Source organism: Mobula hypostoma, chromosome 3, assembly GCF_963921235.1.
Source record: "Mobula hypostoma chromosome 3, sMobHyp1.1, whole genome shotgun sequence".
NCBI lineage: Eukaryota > Metazoa > Chordata > Chondrichthyes > Myliobatiformes > Myliobatidae > Mobula > Mobula hypostoma.
The window spans coordinates 156084930-156108211 of NC_086099.1; the positions used below are offsets into that span (position 1 = coordinate 156084930).

Below are 23282 nucleotides of genomic sequence, written 5' to 3' on the forward strand. Positions count from 1 at the left end.
TTAAGGATTTGAATAATATATAATTGGTTCAATTAAATGATGGTGATGATTGAATCACTTCAATAGGTTTCAATAGGTACATTTAATTTCAGAGAAATGTATGCAATATACATCCTGAAATTATTTTTCCTTGCAAACATCCACGAAAACAGAGAAGTGCCCCAAAGAATAAATGTCAGTTAAATGGTAGAACCCCAAAGACCTCCCAGCTCCCCCTCCCATGCATAAGCATCAGCAAAGAAACGACCCCCCCTCCTCTCCCACCAGCAAAAAAGCATCAGCACCCCCCACCGAGCACTCAAGCATGCAGCAAAGCATCAATACAGACACAGACTTGCAGTACCCCAAAGACTACTCATTCACCCGGTAATTCGACATACCACAGGCTCTCTCTCTCCCTAATAAGGGCAAAAAAGATGTCCCCATTTCACAGCGAGAGGGGAGACATAACAAAACAGCTTGCCAACTTATGGTGTTAAATCTATTGCATTGCTTTTTCTGAGTTCTGTGCCCAAAGAACTCGGGTTTCTGGGCATACAGCCAGCAGCCAGCTCACTGCTTACGATCTTCCATCTCTCACGACGTACCAGGCGGAGGCACCAACCTCGAGTCCGTCCGCCAAAAGAGCCACGAAAATCCAGTACCCTGAAGGTGCACTAGTCTTCCAGGCCATGTCCTTGGCATATCAAAAAGCAGCCCGTCGTGAAACCCCGACAGCAGGTCTCATTTCAGCATGTAACTCCAGGTCAGGGTCTTCAAAAGAACCCTGAAAAGGCAAAAAAGAGATATCAAAGATAGAGTGAGCTGTTTCCGAAGATGCAAGCAAGGGAGTCGCCATTAGGCGCCATCATCCTAAACTCCGCCCTTGCAGACTGTAGGAGATACTAGTTAAGATGGGCAGAAGGAACTGTTGCTGTGGTGTTCTGTAGTACCACACAGACATTGGCCTTTGCACCACTGTCCATACTAAGCATAGCACTTATTTATATTGGCCTCATTTGGTCTGTCGTCTTCCAGAAACAAGCAGTGAAATAGCCTTGGTGATTCAAATGCTTGTCTAGATAATTCTTAAGTATTGTGATAATACCTGCATCCACTACCTTCTCAGGCAACATGTTCCAGTTTACAACCACTGCAATGTATGAAAATATTCCCCCTCAGATCTCATCTAAACCTCCTACCTCTTAACTTACATCCATGCTGGTGAATGCAGCAGGCCAGGCAGCATCTCTAGGAAGAGGTACAGTCGACATTTCGAGCCGGCCCAAAATGTCAACTGTACCTCTTCCTAGAGATGCTGCCTGGCCTGCTGCGTTCACGAGCAACTTTTGTGTGTGTTGCTTGAAATTCCAGCATCTGCAGATATCCTTGTGTTTGCATTATATCCATGCTGTCTTGTTTAGACAACCACACCATGGGAAAAAGATTCTTGTTAACCACCTTATCCACACTCTTCATGATTTTATTACTATCACCCTACTGTCTCCTCTGCCCAATGAAAAACATAGCCTGTCCAAATCTCTCCTTACAGCTGAAACACTTCATTGTGGGCAACATCCTGGTGAATCTCCAGGAATCTTCAGATAGCACTTCAACCAGAACTGTACCCAATGCGCTAGGTTTGGGCTAAACAATGTCTTAAAAAGTTGTAACCCAATGACACTGTTCTTATACCACAGCTGATAAAGACAAGCATCCCATATATCTTCTTCACTACCCTTTCACCCTGTGCTTTCAGAGATCTATAAAGAGGAAGATGTACTGCCAAATACCCTCATTCAATGATGCAAGTTTATATGACTCTATGAAAGTTTGCATTAAATTAAATGTGATAATTTTATTTATTGTATTTCTTTTTTTAGGGCACAAATGATTTAAATGAAAAACTCTTAAAAGAGATAAATGATGCAAGGAAGATTCATATTGTGCCATGTCAACTTCGAGACAAGTTTGTCCTCCGTTTTGCCATATGTGGACGTACAGTTGAAAGTAAACATGTCCAGTATGCATGGCAAATCATAAGTCAGACTGCTACAGATCTTCAAATCGGCCCTCAATAGTACATAAAATCTACAATACAACACGTCTTATATTGTAAAGCAATTGTGTTAAATGAGCAAGCTTCACTTTTATTTTTCATCATTGTGCTGATCAGAAATTACTGCAGGACAATACTCCCCATGAACTAAATCTAAAACATTTGAATAATTATTCACTCTGTTAAGTTTAAATTTTATTTTATTTGATGGTATGTTTAACAAATAATAAGTTTTAAAAGACTGATATTTAAATTATTGTTGCCTTCACACTCTGTACAGTATGAATTTGAGTCTAATTGTTTAATGGTGCAACCAAATTTCAAAGTAAATTTATTATCAAAGTACAAATATATATATCACCATATACAACACTGAGATTCATTTTCTTGTAGGTATTCACAGAAAAAAGAAACAACAGAATCAATGAAAGCCGACATCCAACAAGAAGGACAAACATCAATGTGCAGAAGACAACAGACCGAGTAAATTCTAATAGAGAAAAAATAAAAATATAAGACATTAGGTAATTTGGCCCATTGAGCTGCTCAGCCATTCTATTATGGCTTATGATTATTCTCAACCCCATTTTCCTGCCTTCTGCCTGTAACCTTTGACACCCTGACTAATCAAGAACCTAGCAACCTCCACTTTAAATACACTCGATGACTTTGCCCCCACTGCAGTTTATGGCAATGAATTTCACAGATTCAGAGATCCTCTGGCTAAAGGAATTCCTCCTCTTCTCTGTTCTAAATGGACATCCCTATATTCTGAGGATGTGTCCTCTGGTCCTAGACATGCCTGCTATAAGCAGCACCCTTTCACACATCCACTCTATCTAAGCCTTTCAATATCCAATAGGTTTCAATGAGATTCCCCCCTCATTCTTTTAAACTACAGTGAGTACACACCCAGAGCGATCAAATGCTCCTTACATTAACCTTTTCATTCCTGAATCATTCTCATGAACTTCCCCTGGACATTCTCCAATGCCAGCACATCTTTTCTAAGATACGGGGCCGAAAACGGCTCACAGAACTCCAAGTGTGGTCTGACCAATACCTTATAAAGCCCTAGCATTATATCCATGCTCTTGTATTCCAGTCATCTTGAAAAGAACGTTAACATTGCATTTACCTTCCTTACCAGCCACTCAACCTTCAAATTAATCTGTAGGGAATCCTACACAAGAACTCTCAAGTCCTTTTACATCTCTTATTTTTGAATTTTCTCCCCATTTAGAAAATAGGCTACACCTTTATTCCTTCTATCAAAGTGCATGACTGTACACTTCCCTACATTATATTCCATCTGCCACTTTTCCCATTCTGTCTAAGTCCTTCTGCTGGCTCCCTGCCCCTCCACCTATCTTCAATTTCGCCATCGATTCCGTCATCCAAATCATTAATTATAACGTGAAAAGAAGTGGTCCCAACACCAACTCCTGCAGAACACCAATAGTTACCAGCAGCAAACCCGAATAACCCCCTTTATTCTGACTCTCTTCCTCCTGCCAGTAAGCCAATCTTCTATTCATGCTAATGTTTCCATTAATACCAAGGGTACTTGTTAAGCAGCATCATGTGTGGTACATTATCAAAGGCCTTCTGAAAATCCAATATCCACTGACTCAGCTTTATCTATCCTGCCTCAGAGCTATTTCCTCAAAGAATTCCAACAGATTGATTTGGCAAGATTTCCCCTTAAGGAAACCATGCTGACTTTGGCCTATTTTATCATTAGCCTCAAAGTATCCCAAAACCTAATCTTTATTATGGACTCTTAACATCTTCCCAATCACTGGTCAGGCTAACTGCCCTATAATTTCCTTTCTTCTGCCTCCCTCTCTTCTTAAAGAGTGAAATGACACTTGTTATTTTGAAACCTCTGGAATTATTCCAGAACCTAGTGATTCTTGAAAGATTATTACTAATGCATAATCATTTCAGCTGTTTCAGAACCCTGGAGTGAAGTCCATCTGATTCAGGTGCCTTATCTACCTTCTGGGCTCAGCTTCCCAAACACCTGCACCTTAGTAATAGCAACCGCACTCATTTCTGCCCCTAACTCTTGAATTTCTGGCATACTGCTCAAGTCTTCCAAAGTGAAAATTTATGCAAAATACTTATCAAGTTCACCCACCATTTCTTTGTCTCCGATTACTACCTCTCTAGTATTACTTTCCCGTGGTTTGATATCCACTCTCGCCTCTCTTTTACTCTTTATATATTTGGGAAAATCTCTGGTACCCTCTTTCATATTATTGGCTGGCTTACCTTCATATTTTATCTTTTCTCTCATTATGGTGTTACAGTTGCCTTCTGTTGGGTTTTAAAAGCTTCCCAATTCTTAACTCCCACTAATTTGTGCTATATTATATGCCCTCTCTTTTGCTTTTATGTTGTCCTTGACTTCGCTTATCAGCCACAGTACCTCATCCTTTTAGAACAGTTATTCATCTTTTGGGATGTATCTATTCTGCACCTTCCAAATTACCCCCAGAAATTCCAGCCATTGCTGTTGTATCATTATCCTTGCTGGTGTTCCCTTCCAATCAACCTTGGCCACCTCCTCTCCCATGCCTATGTAATTCCCCTTACTGCACTGTAATACTGATACATCTGACTTCAGCATCTCCCCCTCAAACTACAAGGCGATTTTTATCATATTATGATCACTGCCTTCTAAGGGTTCCTTTACCTTAAGCTCCCTAACTAAATCTGTTTCATTGCACACACACACAATCCAGAATTGCTTTTCTGCTAGTGCGCTCAACCACAAACTGCTTTAAAACACCATTTCACAGGCATTCTGCAAATTCCCTCTCATGGGATCCAGCAACACCCTGATATTCCCAATCTACCTGAAAACTGAAATCCCTCATGACTATTTTTTTATGTGCCTTTTGTATCTCCCATTGTATTTTATATCTTACCTCCTGGCTACTGTTCAAAGGCCTGTATATAACTCCCATCCATGTCTTTTTACACTAGAAATTTCTTAACTCTACACACAATGATTCTACATCTTCCAATCCTATGTTACCTCTTTCTAAGGATTTGATTTCAATTTTACCAACAGAGCCATCCCACCCGCTCCACCAACTTGCCTGTCCATTCGATGCAATATTAAGCTTAATTTTTGGATGTTAAGCTCCCAACTATGAACTTCTTTCAGCCATAACTCAGTGATGCCCAAAACATATCTGTCAATCTCTAAATGCACTACAAGATCATCTACCTTATTCCGTATACTTTGTGCATTTAAATATAACATCTTCAGTCCTGTTTTCATCAACTGTTTCAATTTTGCCTCCAAGTTACTCTTCAACTCATCCCACTGACAGCAATTTTGCCCTATAATCTGCCCGTCCTTCTTCACAGGACATTGCAATTAGTTGTATACCAATTACCCGATCCTCAGCCTTATCACTCTGGTTCCCACCCCCTGCCAAGTTAGTTTAAACCCACTCCAACAGCTTTAGCAACCTGCCTGCAAGGACATTCGTGTCCACTCTCCACCCCCCCCCCAACAAGATTCAGGTGTAACCTGTCATTTTTGGATGGTAATAAATAAGCAATAAATGTCAAGAACATGAGATGAGAAAAGTCCTTGAAAGTAAACCCCTAGATGGTGGGAACACTTCAGTTATGGGATGAGTGAAGTTATTCCCTCTGGTTCAAGAGCCTAAAGGTTGAGGGGTAATAACTGTTCCTGAACTTGGTGGTGTAGGTCTCGAGGCTCCTGTACCTCCTTCCTGAATGCAGCAGTGAGAAGAGAGCATGGCCTGGATGGTGGGGATCCTTGATGATGGTTACTGCTTTCTTGCAATAGCAGTCTAAGTAGATGTTCTCAGTGGCAGGGAGGGCTTTTCCTGTGATGGACTGGGCTGTATCCACTAATTTTTTTTAGGATTTTCTATTGAAGGGCATTGGTGTTTCCATACCAGGATGTGATGCAAGCAGTCCATATACTCTACACTGTACATCTATAAAAGTATGTTAAAGTTTTGTAACGGCACTTATGTGCGGGATCAGGACAGATCCTCTGAAATGATAGCACTAAGTTAAAGTTTCTGACCCACTCCAACCTCTGATCCTCTGATGATGACTGGCTGATGGACTTCTGGTTTCCTCCTTCGGTAGTCAATGATCAGCTCTTTGGTGTTGCTGACGCTGAGTGAGAGGTTGTTACAGCACCACTCAGCCAGATTTTCTTTCTCCCTCTTATATGCTGATTCATCACCACCTTTGATTTGGCCAACAGTGATGCTGACAGTGAACTTATATATGGATAACAAAGTGCTATTGGTTGAATACCTTCTTTGCATTTTTAAACATTTAATATATTCATTAATTGCAATTGACTTGTATTGTAAACTGAACAGTATCATATATGCACAGTGCAGTACATGTGGGACAATGCTTTTGTTGCAAAAAAAATAAATATTCTGCAAACTCTGAACTGAGCTTTGTACGTTATTTGAATGCAGAACCTCCAGTTTAGTATCATGATCAGATTCTGTGGTGGTGTTGTCTTCAGCAGATCTACTGTACAGACTCAAAGGTATTTTGAAAAGCAATCCTGATTATTACCAGTCCATTATCAGTAGCTGTGTAAAGAGCTTCTTGGGCTGTAAGATCTGAGACGCTTCCATTAATTTGTTTTTTTTTTTCATTTTCATTCTGTCTAAGTAGCCTCCAACCTAATGGCATGACTGTATGTTAAATACACAGTATTTAGAGATATTGAGTCAGTAACAGAACCCCTTACTTGTTTTAATTCAAAATATCTGGCAATAAAGAACAGCCTAATATCAATTTTCCTAACTACTTGCTATAATTGCACACCAAAATAGACATTTTCACATATTCTCACATAAAACATTTTCCAGATTTTTCTCACTTATTGTACTTACCCATATACCTTTGTTACCTCCTGATGTTATTTCAACAACTTGGTAAGATGATGGGAGTCCCTCATTAAGGTTGTGGTTTCGAGGTACTTGGAGGTATATGACAAAAATGCTAAAGTCAGCAGAGTTTCCTCAAAGAGAAATCTTGCTTGACAAATCTGTTGGAATTCTTTGAGGAAGTAACAGGAAGGATAGACAAAGGAGTCTGTGGATGTTGTTCACCTGGATTTTCAGGCCTTTGACAAGGTGCCACACATGAGACAGCTAAACAAGATAAGGGCCCTTAATATTACAGGAAAGATACCAGAATGGGTATAGGATTAACTGACTGACAGAAAGCAAAGACTGGGAATAAATGGGGCCTTTTCTAGTTGGGTGCTGGTGACTAGCGGTGTTCCACAAGGGGTCAGTGTTGGGACTGCTTTTCATATTATGTGTCAATAATTTGGAATCTATGGGTTGGTAGTGATACGAAGTGTTGAGGAAACAGGGAGTCTTCAGAAGGACTTGGACAGATTAGGAGAATGGGCAGAGAAGTGGCAAAAGGAGCACAGTGTAGGGAAGTGTATAGTCATGCACTTTGGTAGAAGAAATAAAAGCATTGGCTTTTCTAAATGGGGAGTGAATTCAGAAATCAGAGGTGCAAATGGACTTTGGAGTCCTAGTGTGGTATTCCCTAAAGTTTAACTTATAGAATGAATTGGTATGAAGTAAAGCAATTACAATGTTAGCATTCATTTTGAGAAAAAGACTAGAATATAAAAGTAAGAATGTAATGCTGAGAATTTATACGGCCACATTTGGAGTATTGTGAGCAGTTGTGGGCCCCAAATCTAAGAAAGGATGTGATGGCATTGAAGAGAGTCCAGAAGAGGTTTACATGAATGATCCTGGGAATGAAAGGGTTAATGTATGATGAGTGTTTAATGGGTCTAGGTCTGCTACTTTATCCATGTTATATCTGCAAAAACCTCCAATGAATAGGTCAAACACAATTTCCCCTCACACAAAATCATATTAACAATGCCTATTTTTTGCTAAATGCTCAAAGATTTCTTTAATAACAGGTGCTAATATTTGTTAATTAAACTGGCTTGCAGTTGCTTATATACTTGCTGTTTCCCAATTTAAAGGAACTGTAAGAAATTTTAGAATATTAAAGCTATGCATCAGATAAGTCATCAGCCACATGCAATTAAGTTAACCAGAACAGGACATTGTCAATCCACAGCTTAACAATATGTTTATTAACAATTGTAATTTTCTTAATTTCTTCCTTCCCTTGCAGTTCAGTTTCCAAATTAGAGATATTTCTGGATTGTTAGTTGTATCTGTTATAATGAAGACTGATGTATCTACCATTTGCTTGTTTTGCATTACTATTTCTGCAAAAGCACTTACCTGTGCACCAATGTGCATTCCATGCATTCCATTCTTTTATATATATAAAGTTATTGATTTTTGTATTTCAGACTAAATGATACTATTTTTCTTTCATTGTTAATATTTTATTAACTTGTACTTAATTTTCTGATCTGCCACATATTTGTGTATTTATATGCTTTTTCTTTGGAAGCTCTATTCTTCATGTCCACCTATTCTATTTCTCTGAGAAAACAACCACGTGAAATAATTATTAAATATTTATTTAATATTTCAGGAGATGTCTTCCTTTTTTAAAGAAAGGGGCTTCCCTTCCTCCACCATCAACTCTGCTCTCAAACGCATCTCTCCCATTTCATGCACATCTGCTCTCACCCCATCCTCCTGCCACCCCACAGGGATAGGGTTCCCCTTGTCCTCACCTACCACCCCACCAGCCTCCAGGTCCAACATATAATTCTCCGTAACTTCCGCCACCTCCAACAGGATCCCACAACCCAACACATCTTCCCCCCCATCCCCCCCCCGCTTTCCGCAGGGATTGCTCCCTATGCAACTCCCTTGTCCATTTGTCTCTCCCCCCACCCCCCGCATCCCTTCCCACCGATCTCCCTCCTGGCACTTATCCTTTTAAGTGGAACAAGTGCTACATATGCCCTTACACTTCCTCCCTCACCACCATTCAGGGCCCCAGACAGTCCTTCCAGGTGAGGCGACACTTAACCCATGAGTTGGCTGGTGCTCCCGGTGCGGCCTTCTATATATTGGTGAGACCCGACGCAGACTGGGAGACTGTTTCACTGAACACCTACGCTCTGTCTGCCAGAGAAAGCAGGATATCCCAGTGGCCATACATTTTAATTCCACGTCCCATTCCCACTCTGGTATGTCTATCCAGGGCCTCCCCTACTGTCAAGATGAAGCCACACTCAGGTTGGAGGAACAACACCTTATATTCCGTCTGGGTAGCATCCAACCTGATGGCATGAACATTGACTTCTCTTAACTTCTGTTGATGCCCCTTCTCCTGTTCTTACCCCATCCTTATTTATTATTTTTTCCACTTTTTTCTCTCTTTGACCCTCTCACAAATAACTCCTTGCCTACTCTCCATCTTCCTGTGGTGCTCCCCTCCCACTTTCTTTCCCCCTAGGCCTCCTGTCCCATGATCCTCTCCCTTCTCCAGCCTTGTATCCCTTTTGCCAATCAACTTTCCAGCTCTTAAGCTCTATCCCTCCCCCTCCTGTCTTCTCCTATCATTTTGGCTCTCCCTCTCCCCTTCCCACTTTCAAATCTGTTACTATCTCTTCTTTCAGTTAGTCCTGACGAAGGGTCTCGGCCCGAAACGTCGACTGTGCTTCTTCCTATGGATGCTGTCTGGCCTGCTGCGTTCCACCAGCATTTTGTGTGTGTTGATTAAATATTTCTGTCCCTTTTCTGTTGCTACCTGCAACATTATATTGTTTATTACGGCCTTATTTCTGTCCCAAACTTTTTTTTTTACAGTTGACAAGTCCACGAAATATTTCACTTATTTTATGTTGACTGGTATTTAATTTCTTGGTATCTCTTAGCATTTGTATTTTAACTGTTGGAATTCCTTCTTATTTTCTTTTACTACACATTCCCTTGCTTTCTATATGCGTAGTCTCTCTCCCTATCATCTATAGTTTCTTTATATTTTTATTCATGCATGGAATCCTGTAACCTTAATGTCTTCTTCTGTCAGTGGAATATATTTTTCATGCACAGTATTGATCACCATTCTGAATGTTTCTCATTGTTATTGCATATGGCTGTTTGCCAATAGCACTTCTTATTTTATCTTACCAAGTTCAGTTCTTACCACTAAAAATCAGCTTTTCTTCAACCCATAATTTATAACCTGATTTGGATCTGACATGTCCTTTTCTATTATCAATTTAATATATTTATAGACTCTATTGCCAGATTATTCAAAAGAAGCAAGCAGATTTTATTCAATGCTTATAATTAGCATGGAGAATAAGTTTAGGACCATCCAGATTAAACAAATCTCGATGTGGGTCAGAACAAAAAGTTTGGGAGCCAGTGTTCTAACAATATAAATCACATTGACATAAAGGAAACAAAACTAAATTAGCAAAATGCCTGAACATTTGCATTAAGTATTTCAAATGAGTAAGTTTGCATTAATGTTTATTTCTAATTACAATAAACAGAATATATCAGTCCCTTATTTATACAAAAATACCTGGACAGTTACAGTTAAGTTCACAAGCCTTTCAGCTATTTACATCAGGCATATTATGAATGCAGATTTCCATTTAAAAAGTTAAAACGTTCAAGCATTCCCTGAAAAAAAAAGGATTGCCACATTCTATTTCCGAGTCATCAGTTCTGCAGTAAGTGAAAAGTAATTCATGATTAGCAAGTTCTACCAGTTGAAAGGTGTGTTGATTGGTCAAATGATTGATTCTATGTTCATGCAGAAACATATTAAGGAATAGACCCATACAAATTGAAGCACATAATCTACTTTCATTTTGATGGGTAAATTAGTTTGCTGTTAAATGTAGACAAATATATCAATGTGTAGGTTAATAACCAAACATATTTGGTATATTCTTCTCAATCCAAACACAATAGGTTATCTTGTGATTTTTTTTCTTCACAGACCAAGAAAAAAAAAACAACAGGCTTCATCAACCCTGAGAGTCTCCCTTTACTGTACATTCATATCAGAAATACAAAAATAAAATATCAGTCACTGGCGTTTTACTGATAGCCAGCCAGATTGTTGGGTTAGTCAGATTGAAACCCTGTCAGAATTTCAGTAGAAGAGCTCAGTCAAGCTGATAATAAGAATATAATAAGATTATATTATATATAATTAATATAATATAATAATTAGTAGTATATGCATATTACCTGCTGAACTAATGGACAAAACTAAATGAGTAGCTATTGAATGCTCAAAATATTAACCATCACATTATCGTAAGAGCTCCTACAATCTTTTGCTTTTATAAATTTATATATCATTTTCATTCATAAATATGCAAAAATGATGCAATACTGATTTTAAAATTCTGGCTTGGTGTTTACAGATAACATGTCAGGATCCTGTTATCAAAACTATTTGAATATATTTTATGGATCCATCAAACTGCCTTCACCCCAGTATTGACTGTGTAGAGCAATTTATGCAAATGATTACAAAAGCATACATGTATATACGTATACTACGGAGTACATTAGGCAACCATTATTTGAAGGGCACTTTTGACAAAAAAAATGACAAGAAATGAACACTATTTACTTAAATAGTAAAGGAAAAATACACAACACCCTAAAACTCAAGACAAAATCGCTTCGCAAGCAAGTTGACAGATGTTGTAAGAAAATTAATCATGAGCCAAAAATGTAATACATAAGTTGTAGCATTCTACTTCTACGACATTCTTTCAACATAGGGCTGTCCTAAAAGCTGTTTAATTAATTAGAACTGCATTTGTAAAACAATTTGGTAGCTTTACATTGCTGTGCCATCTGAAATGAACTTATTAATCTTATAACATCCCTAATTTAGAAATGAATTCAGTACACTTGAAAACATTTACAGTGCTTTTATGTAATTGCAATAATAAAGGCTTACATTGGTGATCTGATAATTAAAAAGTTCTAACCTGCACCTCACAAATGATCTTGATTACCACGGCTGGACAATCTAATACCATAGCAGAGCAAACACCACGATGAAACCAATACCACTTAATGGTTTAACCTTCAGTCAAACCTTTGCAGAAAAGAAATGGTATTTGGTGCAGTGCAGCAAATTCTCAAAAGAATATGATCAAATCCAAATAGTAACGCTACATTATTTGACATTTATCTTGATGTCTAGTCAAGAAGTATGGGCCTTGGAGCAGTAAACTGGCATTTGGCAACTGAACAGCCCTTATACACCGATTTCCTTTCCCATTAAAATCAATATACTAGCACTAGCAACTACTAGTTTCCCTCCTGAATCCAATGTTATCTCTGTAATGCCTGCGTTTATTTTATACTCATCAACATTTTCAGTAAACTCCACACAGTATTTCAAACTGATTTAACTTTAATCTACCATAGCTTCATAACTTGATTTAAAGAATTTAGCTCTCAGCAATAAAATGTGCTGAATCCGAATTCTTTCTGACCTATTCTTTACTTGTCATTGGACAATGAATATCCCATAATGTACATTGTAAATGACTCCATGTTAACTTCCAAAAGCAGCAGGTACATACATGATTCTCTATTCTTTCAAGATGTCTACACCTGGACAATATTCACAACAGCTTGCATTCAGGAAGCAAAAAAAAAATACGTGCTGTAGGATTTCATACGTCTCTTCAGTACTACTTTAAAAAATTTGAATAGACAAATTATCTGCCCATTTTAGAATATAAATTCATTTTTCTTTAATTCAAATACAGTATCAAGATTATCCCAAAGCAGGTGCTATAGTCAAGTTTTTTGCTGTAATAAACAGTTTAAGTAGTTCATCTTGAATATAATTATCAGAATTTATAAAGTGACTAATAAAACTTGAAAACACCCAGTCACTCACACCATATTCTGCATTATTACCATGTCTTTGTGAACAGGCACAGCCTCAAATTAGTCTTCAATTCATGATTTTACTTGATTTCACAGTCTTGTTGGAGAATGCAGTTCTTTTTCTCCGAAAGATCCCGAACTTCTTACAGAGAATAAGGTAGCATTTCCTGTCATAGTTAATTCAAATCAATTATCATAAAGAAATCTGGGCACAGTAATGCTTTAGCTTACAAGGAAGAATTCCTCGATTCAGTTGATAAAATTCAACAAGTTGTATAAGATCAGTAAATCTGGTATTTCCATCATCAAGACTGAAAACAAGCTGTCCATTTTCTTCAGTCTACAAAAGTAAAAGAAATTGATTGAATACAAAAATATAACAGATGCAACAATTACTGCAATAGACACAAATGCTTAAAAACTGGCACCATAAAGAGTGGTGCTAAAAAGTTTGTCAACCCTGTAGAACTTTCTCTATTTCTGCATAAATATGACCTAAAATGTGATCAGATCTTCATCTAAGTTCTGAAACTCGATAAAGAGAACCCAATGAAATAACTAACACAAAAAACACTGCTAATTTATTTATTGAGAAAAATGATCTAATATTACATGTATTTGTTGGGAGAAGTATGTGAACCTTTGCTTTCAGTAACTAGTGTGATATCCTTGTGCAGCAATAATTTCAACCAAATGTTTCCTGTAACTGTTGATCAGTCCTGCACATTGGCTTGGAGGAATTTTAGGCTATTCCTCCATAGAAAACTGCTTCAACTCTGCCATTTTGGTGGGTTTCCTTGCATGAACTGCATGCTTCCAGTCCTTTCTATAACATTAAGGTCAGGACTTTGACTTGGCTATTCCAAAACATGAAATTTCTTCTTTTTAAACCATTCTATTGTTGATTTATTCTTGTGTTTTGAATCATTGTCTTCTTGTATTATTCAACTTCTATTAAGCTTCAGGTGACAGACTGCTACCGTCTCTTTCTTGATACAATTCTGAATTTGTTGTTCCCTCAATGATTGCAAGCTGTCCAGTCCAAGGCAGCAAAGCAGCACCAAACCATGATGCTCCTTCCACTACGCTTCACAGTTGGGGTGAGGTTTTGGTGTTAGGGTGCAGTGCCCTTTTACTTCCAAACAGCAATGTGCATTTCTGCCAAAAAGTTCAAATTTAGTCTCATCTGTCCACAGAAAATTGTGCCAGAAGCACTGTAGAAAATCCAAGTGGTGTTTTACAAACTTGAGATGTGCAGCAATGTTTTTTTTTGGAGAGCAGTGGTTTTCTCCGTGGTGTCCTTCCAAGAACACCATTCTTGTTCAGTGTTTTTCTTGTAGTGGATACGTAAACAAAAACTTCAGCAAGTTCTAGAGATTTCTACATATGTTTTGCTGTTTTTCTTAGGTTCATTTTCACCTCCTTCAGCGTGGCACATTGTCCTCTTGGTGTGATTTTTGCAGGATGCCCACTCCTCGGGAGAGAAGCAACAGGTACTGAGTTTCCTCCATTTGTAGACAATTCCTCTTACTGTGGCCTGATAAACACTCAGGTCTTTAGAAATGTTGTTGCAGCCTTTTCCAGCTTCCAAGCATCTCTACAATTCTTCTTCTAAGGCCCTCTGAAAGTTGTTTTGATCTAGGCATGGTGCACATAAACAGATCTTTCTTGAGAAGAGCAGGCTCTGTCAGTAATCTGACTTCATATGTCTTTTTTTACAGAGCAGTGCATCTCTACAACCCAAACCTCCAACCTCATCTCATTGATTGGAACACTGGACTCCAAATAGCTTTTGCAGAAGGCATTACCCCAAAGCTTCACATACCTTTTCCAACAAATACATGTAATATTGGACCATTTTTCTCAAGAAATAAATGAACAAATATCACACAGAAAATGTTGGAGGAACTCAGCAGGCCAGGCAGCATCCATGGAAAAGAGTATAGTCGACGTTTCGGGCTGAGACCTTCCAACAGAACTGCAGAAAAAAAGATGAAATGTAGAGTTAAAAGGTGGGGGTCAGGGAGGGAGAAGCACAAGGTGATAGGTGAAACAGGAGGGGAGGGGTGAGGTAAAGATCTGGGAAGTTGATCGGTGAAAGAGATACAGGGCTGGTGAAGGGGGAATCTAATAGAAGAGGACAGAAGGTCCGGAAGAAAGAAAACAGGGAAGGAGCACCAGAAAGGCAGGCAAGAAGATAAGGTGAGAGAAGCAAAAGGAGGAATGGTGAAGTGGGGGGGGGGGGGGAGGAAGAGCCATTACTGGAAGCCAGTAATAGCCAGCCCCTTCCCTTTTTCCTCTCTCACCATATACGATTGTAGAAAATGAACCAAGATATTGCAATACTTAATCAATGGAGTAAATCCTAATTTAGATATTCCTGTGCTTTAGGAGAATGAAAGAACACTGATCATCACAAGCTCTACATCCCAGATTATATTGATTATCAAGACTCAAGAACCCAGCTTCAAAAGCAGACAGAACTGCAGAAAAACCAGTTAGACCATGAGACCATAAGATAGAGGAGCAGAAGTAGACCATTTGGCCCATCGTGTCTGCTCTGCCATTCAATCATGGGCTGATCCAACACTTCCAGTCATCGCCACTCCTCTGCTTTCAACCGATACCCTTTTATGCCCTAGCTAATCAAGAACCTATCTATCTTTGCCTTAAATACACCCAATGACTTGGCCTCCACAGCCGCTCATGGCAACAAATTCCACAGATTTACTACCCTCTGACTAAATTTTTCTGCATCTCAGTTCCAAAAGGACGTCCTTCAATCCTGAAGTCATGCTTTCTTGTCCTAGACTCCCCTACCATGGGAAATAACTTTGACATATCTAATCTGTTCAGGTCTCTTAATAGTTGGAATGTTTTTTGAGATCCTCCCTTATTCTCCTGAATTCCATGGAATACAGCCCAAGAGCTGCCAGACGTTCCTCATAGGGTAACCCCTTCAATCCTGGAACCATTCTCGTGAATCTTCTCTGAACCCTCTCCAATGTCAGTATATCCTTTCTAAAATAAGGAGCCCAAAGCTGTACATGATACTTCAAGTGTGGTCTCACAAGTGCATAATAGAGCCTCAACGTCACATCCCTGCTCTTATATTCTATACCTCCAGAAATGAATGCCAACATTACATTTGCCTTCTTCACAACCGACTCAACCTGGAGGTTAACCTTTAGGGTATCTTTGTACAAGGACTCCCAAGTCCCTTTGTATCTCTGCATTTTGAATTCTCTCCCCATCTAAATAATAGTCTGCCCATTTCTTTCTTCCACCAAAGGGCATGACCATACACTTTCCAACATTGTATTTCATTTGCCACTTATTTGTCCATTCCCCTAAACTATCTAAGTCTCTCTGCAGACTCTGTTTCCTCAACACTACACGCTCCTCCACCTATTTTTGTAGTATCGACGAACTTAGCTACAGATCCGTTAATGCCGTAGTCCAGATCATTGACGTACATCATAAAAAGCAGCGGTCCCAACACCGACCCTTGTGGAACTCCACTGGTAACCAGCAGCCAACCTGAATAGGATCTTATTGTTCCCACTCTGTTTTCTGCCAACCAGCCAATACTTCACCCACGATAGTACCTTCCCTGTAATTCCATGGGCTCTTAACTTGCTAAGCAGCCTCATATGTGCCACCTTGTCAAAGGCCTTCTGAAAATCCAAGTACACCATGTCTACTGCATCTCCTTTGTCTACCCTGCTTATAATTTTCTCACAGAATTGCAGTAGGTCTGCCAGGCAGGATTTTCCTTTCAGATGCCTCCAGGTACTCCGTAATCTCATCCTTAACAATAAATTCCAACAACTTCCCAACCACTGATATCAGGCTGACAGGTCTACAGTTTCCTTTCTGCTGCCTCCCACCCTTCTGAAATAGTGGAGCAGCAGTTGCAATTTTCCAGTCATCTGGTACAATGCCAGAATCTATTGATTCTTGAAAGATCATCATCAATGCCTCTGCAATCTCTCCAGCTACTTCCTTCAGAACCCCAGGGTGCATTCCATCAGGTCCAGGAGATTATCCACCCTCAGACCATTAAGCTTCCTGAGCACTTTCTCAGTCGTAATTTTCACCGTTCAACTTGGTGGTTAAGCAGTTAATCAAACCTCAGCAGATAAGCAACGATATCTGTTCCGAGGATCAAACTCTCCAAAAATGGGATTAAATTTCAATAGTAATGCTGCTTTTTTTAGATATCTGTCTAAACATCACTTCTAGCAGCATTGTGGATAATTTTAACTTTCACCATGAATGATAAAACTGGGATTTGATGATTGGTTATCTCACATACAGCCCACCTAATTTTCTTTTTCATTGTAAGTAATGAAAGGCAGAGGCTAATGAACAAAGTTTAATCAGCAACTGGATGATTTATTTACACCTAAAGTGACAGAGTATGCCCTCTCCAGGCTAAAGTAGAATGCTCAAGATAGCAATGTACCCTGACTATTCCCATACTTGTGAGGAGAGTGGAGCAGACATTAGTTAATCACCTATAAATCTCATTAAAACAGATAGAAGCAATTTTATGTTAGGCTGATTGAATAGAATTATTGCAAGACATTTCCTAGCACAAATCAATGATTGCATCATTATATGCAGTTTATAAAGAAGAAAGAATGAATTCAAAGCATTTAGAAATACAATGGTAAACTTACTGGTAATATTTGGAAATGTCTGATCTTCAGCTGACAGTACAATGATAGCACAAATGTCTTTGGGTTACTCTGACTATCCCGCAAAAGAAATAACCTGCATCATGAAAATCAAAATTATATTGACATTTAAATCATAGGCACACTTTACTAAACTAGAATTAAGAATTCCTGTGACTAATGACAGCAGAAAATAGAAAAGCTAATGCATCATTTGATGTCATTCTTAGAGCGAATCTCTAGGGCATGATAAACTAAAGCTAAGAACATTGTGGGAAGCTAGAGAAGAAATTGTGGGACTCCTGGCTGAGATATATACACTATCATTAGCAACGGGTGAAGTGCAAGAAGACTGGAGGGTGGCTAATGTTGTGTTTTTATTCAAGAAGAGCTGTAAAGAGAAACCTGGGGACCATAGACCAGTAAGCCTAACATCTGTGGTTGGGAAGCTACTGGAGTGGGTTCCAAGGAATAAGATATACCTGCATTTGGAAAGACTGTGGTTGATTAGGAACAGTCAATATGGCTTTGGGCATCATGATAAAGAATTTTATTGATTTTTTTGAGGAAGTAACCAAAGAAATCAATTCTGACCCTGTCCGATTGTATTGGCAACAACATCTCCTCCGCAATCACCATCAGCACAGTTGTACCACAAGACTGCGTACTTAATCCCCTCTTCTACCGGCTTTATGCTTTATATATATATCTGTGAAGCTAAGTACAACTCCAATGTCATACTTAAGTTTGCAGCTGGCACCAATATCATTGCCTGAATCGAAGGAGGTGATGGATCAGCATATAGGAGTGCGATTGAAAATCTGACTAAATGGTGACACAACAACCTCTCATTCAATGTCAGCAAAATCAAAGAATTCATTATTGACTACAGGAGGTCCATCAGCCAGTACTCACCAGGGTATCAGAGGTGGAGAGGGTCAATAAATTCCTTGGCATTAGCATTTCTGAGGATTTGTCCTGGGTCCAACACTTAAGTGTCATTACAACGACACAGCAGTGCCTCTACTTTCTTAGGACTTTGCAAAGATTCCGCATGTTATCTAAAACTTTGACAAACTTCTATAGATAAGCAGTGCAGAGGATATTGACCTGCTGCATCACAGACTGGTATGGAAAATGAATAGAAAAGCCAACAAAAGGTAATGGATATAACCAACTCCATCAAGGTAAAGCCCACCCATCACTGAGCGCATGTACAAGGAATACTGCGAAGGAAAGCAGCATCCATTATCAAAGACCTCCACCATCCACGCCATGCTCTCTTCTTGTTGCTGCCATCATGAAGGCAGTAGAAGAGCCTTAGGTCCCACACCATGAGGGTCAGAAGCAGTTATTAATTCTCAACCATCGGGTTCCCGAACTTGAGTGGATGATTTCACTCATCCCAACACTGAACTGATTCCACAACCTATGATCTCACAAGGACGCTACGACTCATATTTTCAACATTATTTATTATTTTGTTTCTCTATTTGTATCTGCACAATTTGTTGTCTTTTGTACATTGGTTGTTTGTTCATCTTTGTGTGTAATTTTTCACTGATTCTATTGTGTTTTTTGTATCTACTGTGAATGCCTGCAAGAAAATGAAATCACGGGGTAGTATATGGTGACAAGTATGTCCTCTGATAATAAATTTACTTTGATCTTTGAATTGGCTTGATGGTAGGAAGAAAAGGACAATAGTGTTGGTGATCCCCTGGGGTCATGCTATTCGTCATTAATATCAATGCTTTGGATAAGAAGGCATGGTTAGTAAGGTTGTAAACAGATTTCACTAAAATAGATAGTGTTGTAGATGGTAAAGATGGTATCGTGATTTAATGAGGGAACTTGATCAGCATGTTAAGTAGGTCATAGAATCCCAAATGAAATTTAATTTGAATATATGCAATTGTTGCACATTGGCTAGAAAATGATTGGTGGACAGTGAATGGTAGGGCCCGGGGGTGTTGTAGAACAAAGGAATCTAGGGAAACAAGTATATGATACCCTGAAAATAATGTCATAAGTCAAAAGGGTGGTGAAAGTGGTTTTTGACATGCTGACCTCTATCAGTCAGAGCACTGAGTAGAGAAGATGGAATGTAATCTTGAAGTTGTACAAGATATTGGTGAGGGCACATTTGATATATTGTGTTCAACTTTGGTCCCCTGACTACAGGAAAGAAGAAATTAAGATACAAAGACTGCGAAGAGGTTGCTGTGATTTGAGATACTGGGTTATGGGAGAGTACTAAGAATATTATTCATTGGAATGTAAGAGGATGAAAGATGGTTTTACATAGGTGTATAAAACCGGGTATAGGGTCTTTTTCCCAGGGTTGGAAAATCAAAAATCATAGGTTTAGGGTGAGGGGGAGAGATTTAATTGTATTCCAAGGGCAACATTTTCCTCCCATAGGATGGTCAGTCTATGGAATGAACTGCTTGAGGAAGTGACTTAGGCAGGTACATGGATAGAAAATACTTAGAGGGATATGGGCAAACACGGGCAAATGGATGAGCTTTGATGGGAATCTTTGTGAACCAATTGGGCCTATTTCGCGCTCTTCCAATCTATGACAGAAACAAAGTAATTGTTTAATTCCTTTACCATTTCCTTATTCTTAATTATATATTCTTCTGCCTCTGTAAGAAGCACAACACTTCCAATTGCTAGCCTGATCTTTATACATTCTTATCAAAGTGCTTTGTCTATTTTTTAATGCTTTTTGCCAGGCAACTTCCACCTTGCTTTTTATAAATCTCTTAGTTGTAAAGTTGCTCACTATCCAACTTCATTTACTTCTTCCTTGGCATTCTAATAAAAATCTATTTAGACCATAAGGCATAGGAGCAGAATTAGGCCATTTGGCCCATCAAGTCTGCTCCACCATTCAATCATGGCAGATTCTTTTTTTCTCCCCTCCTCAACCCCACTCCCCGGCCTTCTTCCCGTAATCTCTGATGCCGTGGCCAATCAAGAACCTATTAATCTCCACCTTAAATACACCCAACAACCTGGGCTCCACAGCTGCCTGTGGTAACAAATTCCACAAATTCACCACCCTCTCGCAAAAGAAATTTCTCCACACCTCTGTTTTAACTGGACGCTTCTCTATCCTGAGGCTGTGCTCTCTTGTCTCAGACACCCCCACCATGGTAAACATCCTTTCCACATCTACTCTGTCTAGGCCTTTCAACATTCAAAAGAAAGGTCTCTATGAGATCCGCCCCCCCATCCTTCTAAACTCCAGTGAGTACAGGCCCAGAGCCATCAAAAGTTCCTCATAAGACAACTCTTTCATTCCCAGAATCATCCTTGTGAACCTCTCCGAATCCTCTCCAATGCCAGCACATCTTTTCTTAGATAAGGAGTCCAAAACTGTTCACAATACTCAAGGTGAGGCCTCGCCAGTGCCTTATAAAGACTCAGCATCACATCCCTGCTCTTATATTTGAGTCTCTTGAAATAAAGAGATTGCCTTCCTTACCATCGACTCAACCTCAAGTGAACTTTTAGGATGTTCTGCACAAGGACCCCAAGTCACTTTGCACCTCGGCGTTTTGGATTTTCTAAAAAATAATCTGGACACTTATTTCTTCTACCAAAGTGCATGACCGTGCATTATTCAATATTGTATTTAATTTACCACTTTCTTGCCCATTCTCCTAATCTGTTAAGTCCTTCCGGAGCCTTCCTGTTTCTTCAAAACTACCTGCCCCTCCACCAATCTTCATATCATCTGCAAACTTGGCAACAAAGCCATCTACTCTATCATCTAAATCATTGATATACAGCATATAACCATAAAACAAAGCGATCAACACCAACTCCTGTGGAACACCACTCATCAATGGCAGCCACTCTTATTTCCACTCGCTGCCTCCTACCCATCAGCCAATGCTTTAACCATGCCAGTAACTTTCCTGTAATACCATGGGCTCTTTACTTGGTAGGCAACCTCATGTGTGATACCATATCAAAGGCCTTCTGAATATCCAAATATACAACATCCACTGTATTCCCTTTATCTATTCTACTTGTAAACTCCTCAAAGAATTCCAACAGGTTCATCAGGCAATACTTTCCCTTAAGGAAACCATGCTGATTCTGTCCTATCTTGTCCTGTGTCTCCAAGTACACCTTAATCTCATCCTTAATAATTGACTCCAACATCTTCACAACCACTGAGGTTAGGTTAACTGGTCTATAATTTCTTTTCTACTGCCTCCCTCCTATCTTAAAGAGTACAGGGATATTTGCAATTTTCCAGTCGTCCGGAACCATGCCAGAGTGCAATGATTCTTGAAATATCATTACTAATGCCTCCACAATCTCTATCGCAAACTTTTTTCAGAACCCTAGGGTGCAGTTCATCTGGTCCGGGTGACTTATGCACCTTTAGATCTTACAGCATTTTTTGAGTGCCTTCTCCCTTGTAATAGTGGCTGCACTCAATTCTCTTCCCTCACAACCTTCAACACCTGGCACACTGCTAGTGTCTTTTACAGTGAAGACTGATGGAAAATACTCAGTTAGTTCATCTGCCATCTCCTTTGTCTCTGTTATTATTTCTCTGGCTTCATTTTCTTGTGGTCCTATATCCACTTTCATTTCTCTTTTACTTTTAGATACTTGAAAAAACTTCTATCTACCATGATATTGTTTGCTAGCTTGCTTTCATATTTCCTCTTTTCCCCCCTAATGATTATGTTAGCTGCTTTCTGTAGGTTCTTAAAACCTTCTCAATCCTCTGTCTTCCTGCTAATTTTGGTTTTGTTGTATGCCCTCTCATTAGCTTTGTCTTCCCTTGTCAGCCATGGTTGTACTATTTTGCCATTTGAGGATTTCTTTGATTTTGCAACACATCTATCCTGCACCTTCCTCAGTTTTCTCAGAAACTCAAATCATTGCTGCTCTGCTGTCATCCCTGCCAACATTTCCTCCCAATTAACCTTTGCCAACTCCTCTCTCATACCACTGTAATTTCCTTTACTCCACTGAAATACCGCCAAAGCAGACTTAACTTTCTCCCTATCAAACTTCAAGATAAACTCAATCAATTTTGTGATCACTGCCTCCTAAGGGTTTCTTTACCATAAGCTCCCTCATCACCTCCGGTTCATTACATAACACACTTATCACTAACAGAAAAAGATAAAATGCAGTGAAAAAAATTACATTTTGAATAATCAGCAAGAATTTTGCACAAACCATTTTGGTTATAATTAATAATCTTCAAGCTTCAGAAAAAATTTTAAATTTCTTAACAGTACAAGGTTAATTACATTACAGAGATGCTTTTGGATTTTGAAGATCATTTTTTTCCCTTTCTTTTCTTACCCATCCACAGGGCCATGCTTTTCGATAATACTATGAGCTTCTTTACGAGTGATGCGCCCATGAAACCACGGTTGTGTCCTGTGAATAGCTGGATATTTAAACAGATCAGGTTTAAAGTTTCAAACTTTGTGAAACTTCTACTAACAAATAATTGAATAAAATCAAACTTTCAGTTTAAATACAACTTACTGTGACTGAGCATGGGAGGATGTAGAGGACTTGAACTACCCAATGTGTTCATGCGTTGACTACGTTTCTGTCAATTAAATCATTAAATGGAAAATAATATTAAATAATGCAGGTATTGTGCAATACTTCATTCTAACATTT

General features: G+C 39.1%; 2 protein-coding genes across 13 annotated transcripts in view; one reads left to right on the forward strand and one right to left on the reverse strand.

Moving 5' to 3' along the window:
• The window catches only part of LOC134344340 (aromatic-L-amino-acid decarboxylase-like), a 117775-nt gene extending 109688 nt beyond the window's left edge, over nt 1-8087 (forward strand). For all 4 annotated transcript variants that reach the window (XM_063043952.1, XM_063043951.1, XM_063043950.1 and 1 more), the window contains exon 14: nt 1863-8087. In XM_063043952.1, coding sequence (XP_062900022.1) covers nt 1863-2060 — 198 coding nt within the window. In that variant the 3' untranslated portion in view covers nt 2061-8087. The remainder of the gene's footprint in view (nt 1-1862) is intronic.
• A 2228-nt stretch (nt 8088-10315) lies between these two features.
• Nucleotides 10316-23282, reverse strand: part of LOC134344341 (growth factor receptor-bound protein 10-like) — a 242278-nt gene continuing 229311 nt past the window's right edge. For 8 of the 9 annotated variants that reach the window (XM_063043959.1, XM_063043955.1, XM_063043956.1 and 5 more), the window contains 4 exons: nt 23142-23208; nt 22953-23040; nt 17607-17700; nt 10317-13261 (listed from right to left, as the gene is read on the reverse strand). In XM_063043959.1, the coding sequence (XP_062900029.1) occupies nt 13115-13261; nt 17607-17700; nt 22953-23040; nt 23142-23208 (396 nt within the window). In that variant the 3' untranslated portion in view covers nt 10317-13114. Of the gene's footprint in view, nt 13262-17606; nt 17701-22952; nt 23041-23141; nt 23209-23282 lie in introns of all 9 variants that reach the window. The other variant, XM_063043962.1, reaches the window with a different exon arrangement.